The sequence below is a fragment of the Delphinapterus leucas genome, chromosome 10 (assembly GCF_059928025.1).
Source record: "Delphinapterus leucas isolate spDelLeu-1000000601 "Yukka" chromosome 10, BTC_Dleu_Yukka2, whole genome shotgun sequence".
Taxonomy (NCBI): Eukaryota; Metazoa; Chordata; class Mammalia; order Artiodactyla; family Monodontidae; genus Delphinapterus; species Delphinapterus leucas.
The window spans coordinates 83,721,745-83,738,526 of record NC_143138.1 but is presented as its reverse complement, the minus strand read 5'-3'; the positions used below and the strand labels follow the sequence as shown (position 1 = coordinate 83,738,526).

At 39.6% G+C, this 16,782-nt stretch overlaps 1 protein-coding gene across 1 annotated transcript; it reads left to right on the top strand.

Moving 5' to 3' along the window:
• The first annotated feature begins 2,901 nt into the window (after window positions 1-2,901).
• Window positions 2,902-7,741, top strand: LMOD3 (leiomodin 3). The gene is made up of 2 exons (XM_022572587.3): window positions 2,902-3,815; window positions 6,202-7,741. The coding sequence occupies exons 1-2, from the start codon at window positions 3,522-3,524 to the stop codon at window positions 7,600-7,602; spliced, it is 1,695 nt and encodes a 564-aa protein (XP_022428295.2). The 5' UTR covers window positions 2,902-3,521; the 3' UTR covers window positions 7,603-7,741.
• The last annotated feature ends 9,041 nt before the right edge of the window (window positions 7,742-16,782 follow it).

The following is a 16,782-nucleotide window of genomic DNA, read 5'->3' as shown; positions in this document are numbered from 1 at the left end:
AGTCAGATCTCTTTTATATGATGAGGAATTTGGGTTAAGTTGCCCAGTATCACATAGTTACTAAGGAGTGGAACTGGGGTTTGAATCTGGCAGACTAATTCCAGATCTTCTGCTTTTATATTTATTTATTTTTTATGTTTTTTTTTTTTTTTTTGTGATACACGGGCCTCTCACTGTTGTGGCCTCTCCCGTTCCGGACGCGCAGGCTCAGTGGCCATGGCTCACGGGCCCAGCCGCTCCGCAGCATGTGGGATCTTCCCGGACCGGGGCACCAACCCGCATCCCCTGCATCGGCAGGTGGACTCTCAACCACTGCGCCACCAGGGAAGCCCCTGCTTTTATATTTATATCAGTATTTCCCAAAGTATGAATTTTGGAAAGTAATTACACAGGATATTAGTGATTTTTTTGCGGTACGCGGGTCTCTCACTGCTGTGGCCTCTCCCGTTGCGGAGCACAGGCTCCGGACGCGCAGGCTCAGCGGCCATGACTCACGGGCCCAGCTGCTCCGCGGCATGTGGGATCTTCCCGGACTGGGGCACGAACCCGTGTCCCCTGCATCGGCAGGCGAACTGTCAACCACTGCGCCACCAGGGAAGACCATTAATGATTTTTAAAAGAAAAAACCCATGAATTAAGTAAATAAGTTTGGGAAATATTGAGCTAAATAAATGGATTTCTTTCACATATGATTTCTCAGAGTCTCTAAAAGCTCATGTGTTTTACAAATCTGTAAAAGACAACTGCAGAATATAACATTTCCAAACCTCCTTGTACACAAAACTCTTTTTGGTACAGTCTCTTTAGACCACTGTTTTGCAAGCTCCGTCTCTGAAATGATGGTCTGCAAATCAGTTGTGTAAAGTGGTCTACCTCGCTGCCTGCTGAGGCCAAGCTTTTATTTCCCTGTTACAGGACCAGGATGAAAGGAATCCTCACAGGGGAGAGGTCAATAGTAAGCTGTCACTATGCATCTGTGTTCTTTATTTTAAAATGATCAAGTAAATTGGTAATATCTTTCTGGTGAATAGTTTAGCCATATATATGAAAAGCCTCTCAATCTTGGGGTGTTCAAAAAAAAACCACTGGGGTAGGAAGAAAATAGTAGCACGTCCACTTAAAACTTCTCACATTTAATTTTTTTGCATATGTTTTGTTATATAGATGTATATATAAATTTAAATTCATTTATATTTATAAATGTTATAAATTTATATTGAAGAATAAGTTGACATATATTGAAGAATAAGTTGACAATGTGTATTTTATATTTATGTATAAATATAATTATAAATTATGTATAATATTGGAATAGTAACATATATATAATTTGCAAATAACTTAATATATGTGTATTAGGGATGGGTAATAATAATATTGAGGGGATCACTTAGCCATACATATAAAAAGCCCTTAATTTCCTCATATTCTTTGACCCAGCAATTTCACTTCTTGGAATATATTCAAGTTATCCTAAAGAAATAACTTTGCATGTGTATTAATATTTAACTACAGGGGATATTTATTGAAGAAGTGCTTGTGAGCATTGAAAGCAGTCCAAATATCCAATAATTGGAGATTGGTTACATAAATTATGGTACTTCCATGTAAAGAATCTTAACAGGGAGTTATTAAAAATTATGTAGTAGTAGGGCTTCCGTGGTGGCGCAGTGGATAAGAATCTGCCTGCCAATGCAGGGGACACAGGTTCGATCCCCGGTCCGGGAAGATCCCACATGCTGTGGAGCAACTAAGCCGTGCTCCACAACTACTGAGCTTGTGCTCTAGAGCCAGCAAGCCACAACTACTGAGCCTGTGTGCCACAACCACTGAAGCTCGCGTGCCTCGAGCCCATACTCTGCAACAAGAGAAGCCACCGGAATGAGAAGCCCATGCACCGCAACAAAGAGTAGCCCCCGCCTGCCACAACTAGAAAAAGCCTGCGTGCAGCAATAAAGACCCAATGCAGCCAAAAATAAATAAATAATTTAAAAAAATTATGTAGTAGTAGAATATACTATAACCTAGAAAAAAAACACGATTTTGTAAGTCAGAAAACAGATGACAAAAGATTATTGAGCTCATATGACTGTAAGAAGGGACTGACTGCAGTGATGAACCAAAATGTTAATGATGGTAGCTCTTAATGGTGCAATAAGAGGAAATTTTAAATTTCTTTATGCTTCCCTGTGTTATCCTAAGTTTTGTACAATAAATATACATTTTTGAATAAGCATTATGTTCATAAGTTTCAAAATCTGGCAATTATAAAAGGGTATACAGTAACAAAGTCTTTTTTCCTAGTCCTGTCTCCCAGACAACCCATTTCTTTCTCCAGTAGCATCCATTTTTATTGGATGCTACTGTTATTGGTTTCTTGTGTATCTTTCCAAGGATCTGTTGATAAAATCTGTATATATACATATATTCTTTTTACCCTTTTTCACACAAAGAACATACAATACACTATTTTGTAGTTTGCTACATTGAATAATCTTGAGCACCTATTATTTCACGCATGTGGGAGTGTATCTGTAGGATACATTCCTAAAAGTGGAATGGCTGGTCAAAGAAAATGTACATTTGTCATTTGGATAAATATTGCCATATCGTCCTCTGAAGTTATGAAAAAATCTTTTCATGATTTCTTCCAGTACTTTAATGGTTTGGGTTTTTTTTTTAACATTTCAATTTAGATCCCTTTAAATTTTTATCCTGGCTTAATGGATACTTAATAAGAAAAACAAATTATTTAAAACATTAAACTCCTCACTCATAGTGGAAATTCAAGGGCTCGTTGTCCCCATCTGTTAGATCACAGGATCTAGATGCAAATAAGGACATCTTGCAAAGGTTCAGTTTACGCAGTGGGTAACATAGCCAGACCTCTGCTCGGCTGTGTGCAGGTTTATTTCCTTCCAGAGTCTCATGGTAGTGAAGAATCAAGCCCTGAGAGCTTGATTTCCACCTGCATATGAATTTTTCACTTCACTAGAACTGAGGTCGCTGTTTGGATTTTCCTCCTGAAATATTGTAAGTTGCTTTCATCATTTAAATAAAAAGAAGTGGCCTCCCCTGCAGTACTGGGGTATGTGTGTATGGGCTGCATGACTTAGTGTAGGACAATGTGAGAGCACATAGGAAGAGAACTAATTTTACTCCTACAGGGAGTCTGGAGACCTGTTACTCGCTGGCAAACCTAAGCAGCTGTACTGAAATGTCAGATGGATTTGCACAGCTGACTCAAGTTGCCGAAAAGAGAGGAGCATAGTAATTCCATAAATTGACCCTCTCCAGCCAAGCCCTGCTTAATATAGTTACGGCTTGAGCTTAGCGGCAGTCACTCCTAGAGGCTCAGCAAACACCACTGGGGTTCTTGGGGGAAAAAAAATCTCTCAAGGTGGTATTGACCTGGGACGCTTGGTAACTGGGGGAACTTCTTGAGAGTTTTTTCTTTTTTTAAATCTTCTTTGATTATTTCTCCTTTTCTAATAAAGTATAGAAAAGTATAGAAAAGAATCATGTCGGAACACAGCAGGAATTCAGATCAAGAAGAACTCTTTGATGGGGAGATTGATGAAGATGAAATCTTGGCCAACTTGTCCCCAGAAGAGCTTAAGGAACTGCAGTTGGAAATGGAGGTGATGGCCCCTGACCCCAGGCTTCCCGTGGGAATGATTCAGAAGGATCAGACTGACAAGCCACCAACAGGGAACTTCGACCACAAATCTCTCGTTGATTATATGTATTGGCAAAAGGCATCCAGACGCATGCTGGAAGACGAACGTGTTCCTGTTACCTTTGTGTCATCCAAGGTAACCGGGGATTTGTATACAACAGAGAAATGGCTGCCTGGGCTGGGCTGGCACGTGTCCCTGTTGTAACTGTCATTTCTCAAGACTCTATGTTTTGTCGACGTTTATAGATAAATCAGAATATTTCATCCTACGCCAGATGGGAACTTTCTTTAACACTTACATGGTATAACTGGGAGGAAAAAGTGGTAATTTCTTGTAAATATCTCTTTAAAAAAATTGCCACGGGGTTTCTTGTGCAGGAAAGCCTATATTCTGTAGGCATGATACTTAATGAATTAACTCATAACCCAGAAGCATTTGTCCTTTATGCTTTTTTTTGGCTCACAGAACCCTTTAAGAAGCTGAAGAAGGCTCTCCGTTCTCTCCTTCCATCACATGCATACACATACAATGTTTCACGTACAATCTCAAGGGTGTCACAGTCCCCCTGAAGTCCAATCACAGGCTCTGCAATTAAACCAAGTCAAATAACCAAAAAATCCAGTATTACCACAGTACATTGGATATCAGTGGTGAATTTAGAAGTTGATGATGTTAAGCTGTTTTAAAGATAGTTCATTCTTTAAACATGTTCCTTATATGAAAAGTAGAATTGTGGTCCACTCTGGACTTGTATATCAGCACATTGTTTTAAATGTTTCACTTAAAAATGACTTGGCAAAAATAAGACAGAGATCCCCACAGGTAAAGTCTCTTGTAGTTATGCCTGCTAATATTGATATATCTTGTCACATTACCATCACGCTGGCTATAATTTTAGGAAAGTTATAAACTGATTTCATGGCCAGGGGAGTTTAAACACGTACTGCACTCAAGAAAATGAGTTGCTGGCTTGATCAGGTTAGAGTGTAAGGTACAATTTGCAGACGTTTTACAACTAGAGTAAAAGCCAGTTCTATATGAACACCAATTTCAGAGGAAAAAACAAATTGGGTGCTTTTAACACTTTTTCTTCCTTTGGTATAATTTAAACAGCTTGATAGTTGGCTCCCCCTGCTGAGACAAATGAGAAATGCAAAGGTGAAGGCTTCAGAGTTAAGGTGTCAATTGTCAATTCCAGCCTATAATGTTATAAGCAGTAAAATCAAGTTCTTATTTTTTTTTAAATTACAGGTTTATTTTTTATTGAGATAACATTGGTTTATAACACGATGTAAGTTTCATGTGTACAACATTATATTTCTACTTCTATATACCCTACAGTATGCTCACCACCAAAAATTTAGTTTCCATCCATCACCATACAGTCGATCCCCTTTACCCATTTCGTCCTCCCAAGATCTTCTTACTCAGATGAGCCTGTGTGTCAAACTGCTACATCAGCTTTCAAAATGACACCTATGAGGTACACATACATTTTGGGAAAATGTGCTAATTGATGTGTAAACATTTAATAAACATTATTGATATGACTGTCATTTTCCTTCCCAGACTAAGGAGTTCTTTCTCAATCTCTACTAATCCTGTCCCCTTTTGTAGCTGGCTTTGCCTCCTAGACACTTTCCTTCCACAGGAACTGGACTATAAAGCCCGTCCCTGGAGTATCCAGGGTAGTTTTCCCAGAGCTGAGCAAACAAAAATCAAAGTTTAAGGGTTTTGTTACGTTCCAAATATCAAACTGCTTTCATTTTCCCCACAGTATCTTATTTTCAGGGAAACTTGTTGTACACATTACATTAGATTGGCAAACATATTATGTAAATTTTGGTTAGGGCAATAAGGAAATTATTGTGTAACACAGAGCTATTGAATACAAAGGTGCCTATTCAGCTATATACAAAACAAAGATTTCAATGAATGGATAAATCCATAAGGTTTTCAAAACAAATAATTTTTAACTGCTTCTGGAACTGAACCCCATCTTTAAAAACAATAGAGGGTCTGAAAACAAAATTAACTAGGCTTAATTTTAACACAGGGGATGAGAAAAACACAGCCAAAAACTGTGTTCGTGCCTGTGTGTGCCTATAAAAATTTATCTTTATTTTTGTCGTATTTGCTTGAAAAACTAATATGTGTACTTGGTTTTAAAAAAACTTAGTCTAGAATTATATAACGTAAAAAGTGAAAATCCCCTCAATCCTTCCTTTTCTCGGTTATCTCAATGGTTACCTCTCTTCCTCAGAGATAAGTACTTACTTGGTAAGCATTACAAGTCTGTTTTTTTCTACACATTTATAAGCTTTGATATATATTGTGTGTATATATGTATACACATAAATATGTAAACAAATGGAATACTATGCCTACAGCTTATTTGCTTCCTTTTTTCACTTAGTAATAAATCTTCTTATTCTCTCCAGTAAATAGTGCTGCTCTTCATATTTCTATGTGAAGAAACCCTCATGACATGTATTCTAACCCTCATAAACTTCTCTTTTAGGGAAAAACTCAAGAACAGCATGAAGAAATAGACACAGGTAATAAAAATGTGTCCCAGTATTTAAAAGAAAAGCTTAATAATGAAATCACTGCACATAAAACAGAATCACAGGGCAGTGACAATGTTCAAGAAACAAATAATGAAGATAACAAAGATGATGTGGAAGATGAAGAAGATGAGGGAAAAGAGGACAGTGAAGAGAGTGAAGAGAAAACGAAAAGAGAAGAGGAAGGTGAGGTAAAGAAGCAAATCAGAAATGGTGAGAACAACAGCCAACAGGTAACTGATAAAGTAACCGAAGAACAAAAAGACAGACCAGAGGCCCAAGAAAAAAGTGAGAAAAAAATATCAAAATTAGATCCCAAGAAGCTAGCTCTAGATACCAGTTTTTTGAAGGTAAGCGCAAGGCCTTCCGGAAACCAAACGGACCTAGATGGGAGCTTAAGGCGAGTGAGACAAAATGACCCTGACATGAAGGAACTCAACCTGAACAACATTGAAAACATCCCCAAAGAAATGTTGCTGGACTTTGTCAACGCGATGAAGAAAAACAAACACATCAAAACCTTCAGTTTAGCCAACGTGGGTGCGGATGAGAACCTAGCATTCGCCCTGGCCAACATGTTGCGTGAAAACAGGAGCATTACCACTCTTAACGTCGAGTCCAATTTCATCACAGGCAAGGGAATCGTGGCCATCATGAGGTGTCTCCAGTTTAATGAGACACTAACCGAACTTCGGTTCCACAATCAGAGGCATATGTTGGGCCACCATGCTGAAATGGAGATAGCCAGGCTTCTGAAGGCAAACGACACTCTCCTGAAGATGGGCTACCATTTTGAGCTTCCAGGTCCCAGAATGGTGGTAACCAACCTGCTCACCAGGAATCAGGATAGACAAAGGCAGAAAAGACAAGAAGAACAGAAACAGCAGCAACTCAAAGAGCAGAGAAAGTTAATAGCCATGTTGGAGAACGGGTTGGGGCTGCCACCTGGGATGTGGGAGACGCTGCGGGGACCAGTGCCCGATTCTGGGACGCAGGAGTTCCTCCAGCCTCCTCTTCCTCTTCCTCCTCGACCTCCCAGCTCCCACGCAGTCCCCTTCAGTCGACAAAATGAAATGACGAAAAAGCCATCGCATGCTCCAAAGTACAGGCCGGACACTGACACCTTCCGCATGGTAAAGCTAAAGAGGACCCAGCGCAAATCTCGGATGCCGGAAGCCAGAGAATCAGCTGAGAAAACCAACCTCAAAGACGTGATCAAAACACTCAAACCAGTGCCGAGAAATAGGCCACCCCCGCTGGTGGAAATCACCCCCAGAGATCAGCTCTTGAACGACATTCGTCACAGTAACATCGCCTATCTTAAACCTGTAAGTAGGAGGTGGGAGAAATGGTGAACACACACCACGATAAATGTCTCCCAACTCTTTTCCCTGCTCATTTGGACACCAGGAGATTGTCACTAACAGAGGGAAATCTGTCAGCATTACTGGTAGATCTAAATGATTGGTTATCCTCAAAGACACATCTATATAACTATATATATATATATATATATATATATATAGTTATATATATATTGGTTATCCTCAAAGACACATCTATATAACTATATATATATAGTTATATATATAACTATATATATATGTATATAAAGACACATCTATATAACTTCTGTAACGATGGTACTAATAGCTAACATCTATTGAGCACTTACTATGGGCCAGATTCATTATATGAATTAACTTTTACAGTCACTTTAACAACCCTATAAGGCACGTATTATTATTCTCCCTGTTTTATAAAAAGGAAACTGAGGATTAGGGATGTTAAAAAACATGTCTAGGAGAAACAGCTCAGAAGTGGTAGAGTTGACTTTGAAATCCAGTTCTGAGTCCAGGGTCAAGCTTTTATTCACTCCAGCCACACAGAGCTGACACAAGCAGAGATCCCCAGGGACCTGCTGCAGGAATAAATAAGAGTGAGGCCTAATTAGGCCAATGTTTGTAGATGAGTGCTTCCATAGTGCTTGAAAAAACAGTTCTTTTTTAGTAGATGAATGGAGACTACCTGCAATTGCAATTATACTTTTTATTTTTTTGGTGGGTGGAAAATAATAAACTTCAGATTAATATCTCTATGAATAAATGGAGCTTTAAAATATTTTACTATTATTTCAGTTTTCATGTTTACTATGATTCACTATTACTCATGCTGATAGGCGAAAATGTTCTATTCCTTGCAGCTTAAGTTATAGAAATAAATTTTTTTATAGTCATTACTATGGCGGCATTTATGGAGGCTGAAAGGTGCGTGTCCAAAGACCACAGGTGGTTGATAATTAACTATTGTTTTAAAATCTAGTATGTAATTTAGCCAAGATATTACATTGACAAAATAGTCAATATATTATTTCATCATAGAGGGTCAGTTTTTGTCAAGATGTTTTAAACAGGTTTCCATGTAAGCTTGTTCTTTTTCTGCTTTTAAAGAGCTTTATATTCTCAAACAATACAGGGAATTCCCTGGCGGTCCAGTGGTTAGGACTCAGCACTTTCACTGCCGAGGGCCCAGATTCAATCCCTGGTCGGGGAACTAAGATGCTGCAAGCCGCATGGCGTGGCCACAAAAAATGAAAAAAAACCCAAACAACCCAATATAATTGGTTCTTATTCATATATACACATGTATGTTCCTTATTCCCATCTCCTAGTAATGCACAATTGACAACATTTCAGCATTTTATTCTTCTGAATCAAAGATGACTTTCAACTGTGATTTAGAGGGACTCTGATTCTTCTTGGGGCAGGGGGCAGGGTGACAGCACTAGAGGTCACATGAGATCAGGCAAGAGGCCTTTGCCTGCCCTTGGGCACAACATCAACACTTTTTGTACCTGCTCTTCTCCAGGCAGCCAGACCTCTGTAGGGGGTGGATCAGGGTGTTGTTTTGAGAGAGGCTAGCGCTGTCACTCAGTAACCAGTTGTCAAGGCAAATCCAAGATGCCTTGGTGGCTAGACAATCAGAAAATGACATTAAGAGGAATCTTTTTTTTTTTTTTTGCGGTACGTGAGCCTCTCACTGGTGTGGCCTCTCCCGTTGGCAGAGCACAGGCTCCGGATGCACAGCCTCAGCGGCCATGGCTCACGGGCCCAGCTGCTCCACGGCATGTGGGATATTCCCGGACCAGGGCACGAACCCGTGTCCCCTTCATCGGCAGGTGGACTCTCAACCACTGCGCCACCAGGGAAGCCCAAGAGAAATCTTTTTAAAATCTGCCTTAAAGGTGGCACGTGGGTTCAGAGTAGACAAGAGAATGAAGTTTAAATGATCATCTGAACCCACTCCCTGCCTTCTCAGGGAATGCTCTGCTGAGCAAATCGGCTTTCCCTGCAGTTGGCTGCATTTCATCCATCTGCTTACCCATTATTGCAATAAATATTGGTATAGCGCTGCCATGTATCAGGCACCGTCAGCAGGAATAGGACAGGTATAGTCTTAACTTCATGGAGCGTACAGTGTTGCTTTTATCATTTTTACAGTCAAGACACTGCCTTTTAGTCAAGTGAGAACACTTCAACTTGGGGTCTAGATTCTAGAGCAAAAGGCATTAAGGTAAATTCATGATAATCATTACCAAAATGCCACACCCTACTAAGTAGTACGTTTTTCATTTTCAATAAATTCTAAAGTGCTATCAGGTTTTTAAAAAAAGTATTTATTTATTTATCTCTGGCTGCATTGCATCTTCGTTGATGCGCGCCATCTTTCTCTAGTTGCAGCGAGCGGGGGCTACTCTTTGTTGCGGTGCGCGGACTTCTCACTGCGGTGGCTTCTCTTGTTGCACAGCAAGGGCTCTAGGCGCGCGGGCTTCAGTAGTTGTGTCTCGTGAGCTCTAGAGCTCAGGCTCAGTAGTTGTGGCTCACGGGCTTAGTTGCTCCCTGGCATGTGGGATCTTCTCGGACCACAGCTTGAACCCGTGTCCCCTGCACTGGCAAGCAGATTCTTAACCACTGTGCCACCAGGGAAGTCCCAAGTGCTATCAGTTTTGAGTTGTGTTTTGTTTGTTTTTAATGTCCGCTAAGGAAGAAAAATATGCAGCAAAGTGAACTCTGACACGGTTTGTGAATGGTGGTCTTGCATATCAGCCTTTGCTTTGCAATGTCTTTTATCTATGCAAGGGACTGGCATCTTCTGCTTTCATTTGCCTGGCTTGGCTTGCAATAGACATCTCTTGATATGTATCTCAGATACAAAATGTCATGCAACTTCATCAACGTGGTCCTTTAAAATGCTCTGCAAGAAAAATGTGAAAATGCATTGTCCAACTGACAAAAATGCACTTGGCTGACATCAATTCGCTCCCTACTGCTGTGTTTTTGCGCCTTGCTGCATACATGATAAATGTCTGCTTTAATGCCAACTCATAGTGTAATCTCTCTTAAAAGACATTTTTTATCTTTTAATTTGAAATCATTTGAGACGTGTGGAAGTTCAAAACAGTAGAAAGAATTCTTACAAGCCCAACACATTTTGTCATATTTGCTTTGTCATTCTTTAAAGGATAGTTTAAATGGCAATACATTTGCACGTGTGCAATTCCAACAGGGCACAGAGCTCAGTGGAAGTGCTGATGGTATGAAAACCTATACTGTGTTTGTGCTCCCACCTGCAGCCAACTATTGTAAAACACCGTTGACTGTAAGATGCTTTCTGATGTCAGGGATACGGAAACATCGAAAAATGTGCATCTTAGACTCAGTAAAATGCTGTAAACGCCATCAGTGGTGATATCACAAGATCCCAGCAGAAAGGGCTATTTTTGGCTGGTCAAATGAGACACATCTGCACTCACTTGAAGGATGTGAAACTAAAGGTTATGGGGTTTTCCCCTCCCACTTGTGTTGGAGGATAGAGATGCTCTCTAAATCCCTGGATTTTCACATATGAAGTTAAAACCCAATTTGGAAATCTTATAATTGTTTTTACTGATGCTCCTAACTAAAACATTGAATGTCCATAAACATACATAGAAATTATTTATTTTTAAAGGAAAAATGATTATTTTTTCTCTCATGGACTTGGAAATATTATTTTTCTATTTTCTAGAGCATAGCTTATGAGGTAGTTTATATTTTAAATTTGTATTTTTTCCTTTTAGTGTTTATTCTCTCCCCATCTCATGCGTCTGGCTTGGGATCCCTGAAATGAAGTTTCTAGCAGAGAATGAAGGGAAGTCTGTACACTTGCTTGGCTCAAATGCTACCTCTTCCAAAAAGCTGCCCATTTAATTCAGTTTAAGAGAGATGTATTCTGGGGGCCAGGTATTGAAAACTAGTGGACTATAAGCCCGATTTACAGGCCTATTTTGTTTGGCTTGGGTATTGTTGTACGAGTTATAAAATATCACATGATAATATGCAGATACCTGGGAGCATTTGAAACATCAGATCCAGCCACACGGGGCCTGCATGTGCATGGCACAAATAAGCTGGATCTGTGTTGACTTCTCCCTTGAGATAGGTAATGGACTCTCCAGTTTTTCCTCAGTCTCCACCATGCCCTACTGCCTAATCCCTGGCCTTTTTCACTCATTTACATTACTTATTTGACTGTTGCAGAATTTTTTGGTTTGTCACGTTGTTCTTATTGTTTTTAGCTGTTTTAAAAGTCTTTGTCTTGTCTAACTGAATTTACTAATCGCTCATTTATTTCCCTCTGAGTTGATAACTCTGAGTCAATGTGATGCCAGCCCAAAACAAAGACGTTAGGCTTGTACGGGCTTATCCCTCCCTGGTAAATGTATGATTTCCTTTCCTGTTTAAAAATTGGGTGGTCCGCTCGCTGCCTACCATCCCAGATGAGTATCTGTACTTTTCATTGAGATAAAAATCTTATCTGCAGCAACTGTTCAATGTACTGAGGTCAATTGCGTTTATATCATATGCCACTTTTGGTGCCAGTCAAACACGGTAACTTTTAACATTCAGTTAATTTTACTTTGGGCTCACCTATGTGTGCCTGGACTGGTTTCACCTAGGTGCCTAAAGACATGATTAAATTTCTCCTTCAGAAAGATTTCAGTATAATAATTTCCCGAGCAGCCTTAATTAGCCCAAAGACTCCGTGACACATTAGCAGTTGTTACGATTACAAAAATGTAAGAACATAGACTCCTGAGTCTTCATCTCTGGCCATTTTTTCTTTGCCTCATTTATAAAATATCCTGTTTCTTTTGAAGTAGGATCTCTAGATTCTGTCCTTTTGCAGTTTTCTCCTTTTTCCCATCTTAGCTTCTCCCTTTGTTTCAATTATCACATAATCTAGGACAATCCCCAAATTTCCCTTTCCCTTTAGATCACTCAGGGTTTTCTCAGTACCTTCATTCAATCTGTCCCCAAACCAAGCTTTTCCTTTCTAGATCTAGTTGTTGTTTCTGGTTCCCAATTTTCCATGCTGTCTCCATTCTCTCACACATTCAAGTCTGAAGCCTCAGAGTTCCCTTCAGTTCCTTTCTTTTTTTCTGTCCCTTTTTTTCCTTAAAAAAAACCCCCAAAACCCAAGAACCCAAACCTACCAGAATCTCCAAGAGCCAAGGCCAAATCTAGATCAGAGCTTTAGAGATGTTATACTCTTGACAGAGGGAGTCTCCACAGGAGAAAGCAACGTAACGTTTCAAACTTATCTCAAAAGAGCATAAGTGGGCTAGAATTACACAGACCAAGAACTGCCCTTCCCTAATACCTAGTGGAAAAAAAGAGTTTTTGATGTACAACTTTTCTAAAGTCTGTGATAGTGATTCCTAAAATTTAGCATGCATCAAAAGAACCTGGAAGGCTGAATATAGATTACTGAGCCCATCTCTAGAGTTTCTGATTCAGTAGGTCTTGGATGGGACCTGAGAATTTACATTTCTGACAAGTTCCTTGGCAATGCTGATGCTGGTCATTTGGAGACCACACTCGGACAACCACGGTTCAATGACATCTATGGCAAACCATACCTCCTGAATTTTTCCCCTGAAGGACCTTCTTTTCCTCTCTCCCCACAACACTTTGCTCAAGTTATTTATTTTCTATCTCTGTCTTTCAAAATATATCCAACAGGCTCAACTCAACACTTACAACAAAAGAAATGAAACCAAACATCAGTGGTGAATACCCTTCCTGTCTCTTTCTACTGCCCCTCACTTGTACCTCTCTTTCAGCATCTTCCACATGGTGCCTTAAGTTGACAGCTCTTACAGGCACATTGTAGGTCTCCTAGTGGATTCTGAGTTCCTCAAGGTAGGTCTTCCTCATCAGTGTCCTGGACACCCATTGAGGTGTTGGTCCAGAGCAGGAACTGCAGTCACGTGTGCTGAATTAAACAACCCCTGCTGAAATGGGTCTTCCCATCCTGCCCAATTGCTCCCAGACTCTGTGGGTGTATGTACGTGTGTGTGTGCACTGTGTAATGCTATACACACGCACTTTTTAAAAAAACTAATTTTAACCAAGAGGTGAAGGGGGAACAGGGTCCCCTAACAATAATGCGAATTGATTCTTGTTTGTTGGAAGTTTTATATTTTTGTAACATCAGATCTAGCTATCTTTTCCTTTATGGTTTCTGTCTTTTGTGTTCTGCTTAGAAATGGCTTTTTTGAACCTTATTAAAATATTTGCCTATCTTTCTTGCTGCTTTTAGAACTTTTGGTTTTTTAAAAAATATTCCATATTATAGATGATTAAAGGGTTAGATGTTAGAAGTAAGTAGGAAGCAAGAAGTCTGCTATTTTATTTCTTTGCCAAGTAGCTAACCACTGATCATTTAGTGACCCATTCTTTTCTCCAGTGATCTGAACTGCCAGTTTGGGCATATTTTAAATTAGTTAATATGTCTCTGGGTTTACTATGTTGGGGCATTGCCACGCTTCACTTTTCAAAGTATTTTTATTAATTTGGAACCCTTCTATGCATATAAACATATATCAGGAATAACATACTATAAAAATATTTTTTCCATTCAATAATACAAAGAACACAGTTTTGACTATTTGTTACAGCTCTGCAGTTATTTTAAATAACTGGCATTATATATTTTGTTTATTGGTGGTGTTCACTGTTGGATGACCCTTACTAATCTGTAGTCACACCCCTCCTCTCCTGAAAGTCTGACACTAGGGAGGGAGAGAGTCAGAGCACATGGAGGACCCTTTGGTTTGAAGGCTGTGCAGGTAGCAGCAACACGTCCCAAGTTCTCTCCAATGGGCAGAATGTTGGGAAACCTTTTTACACAAAGGTTGTGGGCAGAGAACTGGCTAAGAGGGTCCATGGTAGATGGCCAAAATGGTTCCTCACGTTGGCAGGTGGACACGGGCCATAGAAGGAGAGACATTTTAAAGTCATTATTATACAAACTCTGAGTGTCCTTTGGACTCTGTCAGTGTTCTCTGAAAGGCACATCCATGATGGATGAGTCATTCTCCTAAAATATAACAGCACTTGAAACCCGTTAAGAACTTACCTTATCTTTAAGTTGTTCCTGTGAAACAAGGCTCAAAGTTGATTTGCAGTCAGACTTATGCTACTCTTTTGCAATTTTTTTTGCCCTTGGGCGTTCTCCAAATACTGTTGTAATATTTGGTGAGTATCACATTAGGAATGTGCTTTAAAGAGGAAAGTCTTAAAAGAACATACATTTTATATTCTTATGGTGGTATTTGTTTGGTGAGTATTTCAATACTCAGGAAGGCATTGAAATCAGGCAGATCTAGGTTCAAATCCAGCTCTGCCACTTCCTAGCCCTGTGACCTGAAGCAAATTGCTTAATCTCTCTGAGCCTGTTCCCTCTTTCCAAGGTGGTTGTAAGATGAAATGAGGCAATGCTTTCAAAAGAAGTGTTAATGTTGATCACTAACTTGTATTACTTAATCCTTATGGTAGCCTTGTGAACAAGATACTGTTACTGTCATTTTATAGCTGAGAAAATTGATGCCCAATACCATGCAACTAGTAAGTGCTAGTTCCAGGATTTGAAACAGGCGGAGTCCAGCACCCACCCTCTTGTGTATGTGATAAGCTTCACCACGTGCTCAGAACCCCTGGAGCTGTCCCGTCATCAGTAAATGCCCACTTCATGGTGGCTGTGGCTATTATTGTTGTTTTATCATGATCTGAGGGGTCTCTCTGGCCAGAATTTCTAATCCGCTTTACACCCTTTGAGGCATGTACATTTTGTCATTTTTGCTGTAAAACACCTGAATATCTAGGATTAATTTTTCTCCTCTTTTCAAATGCTTAAATCACAGGTGCAGCTGCCAAAAGAGCTGGCATAAGAGGCAACAGAATAATCTCGGAGAAGAAGGAATTGACATAATGACTCTTGGATTAGAGTTTGGAGACTCTTTCAGCAGCATACTTCTGGATCCAGGTGGTGGAACTGGGAACATTGCTAACTGATATGCGTATGTTGTAAAAGGCTTTGGCCCGTGACAAACTAGGGGCTGAAAAGGCAGGGGGAAGGAGATAAAATATGAATAGTCAGGGCAAGATTTTCTACTTCCAATCAGTTGGAGTGACTTAGGTGAAACTGAGTCTTCTAGCAGAAGTGAATTTTTTCGTAAACATTTGCTTTATTATTGCTTTCTTCTGGTAAATAACAATAAATACTGTAGCGGTGTTAACTATTATATTCCCATTTTTTTCTCCTTCCGTCTGCTCTGCTGTAATTCAACACACAGTATCTTAAAGCGAACAGAACATGTTTCACTCTGTGGAAGTGTGAAGGGTGAATTGAACTCCAGGCCCTCCAGATGCTTTGAAATGGAAGAAATGTTAATTGCCTCCTCTTCTCTGGAGAATCAGTTGCGATTTCCGGTTTCCAGCCCTGCCTAGGTTTCTCTCTTGGCCATTTTCCTGTGTGTTGGGATATACTTCTGATAGGGGTATCTGTGAAGAGCAGAACGCTTAAGCCATGGGACGTGGAGAAAACAGTGTTTCCAGAAAAACTACCAGGGAAAACAAATGCTGCTTATATATAAAAACTTCCCTGTTTCCACACATATAGAGACAATGGGAGACAGCATGCTAGTTTTGTTAAAAAAAAAAAAAAGCAAAAGAAAGAAATTATGAATAATATATTTACTGAGAAGCTTTAGGTTTTAGCTAAGTATGTATATATATATACACACATAGATATATTTTTAAGTTTAGTCTGTGAATGATCTTGATATTGTTCTTGTCAAAAATCTAAGGAAACTTGCTCTAGGATTAACCTTGAATTCCTTATCCTATCATTCAAGGCCCTCATTGCCTGTTTTCAATTTAGTAATTCAGTCTTATCTGCCACAGATTCTTTATACTATTCTTTCACCTTTGTTTTGTTTTGTTTTTTAATTTTATTGAAGTATAGTTGATTTACAATGTTGTATAGATACTATGCTTGATAAAACATCCTCATGCTTTTGCTTCCATTGACCCTTCTATGGAGTATCCTGAGAGACTCCCCAAAAATCTTCCAGACAGCTCCATCCCCAGTGTCCTTTCTTTTTCCAAGTTCCTAGAGCCCATAATTATCCATTCAAGTCTCTAGGTGCA

Excerpts from the sequence above, each read along its gene's own strand:
- LMOD3 (XM_022572587.3), top strand. The coding sequence starts at position 3,522 with ATGTCGGAACACAGCAGGAATTCAGATCAAGAAGAACTCTTTGATGGG. Across the intron at positions 3,816-6,201 it reads TTACCTTTGTGTCATCCAAG|GGAAAAACTCAAGAACAGCA; the intron begins GTAACCGGGGAT and ends CTTCTCTTTTAG.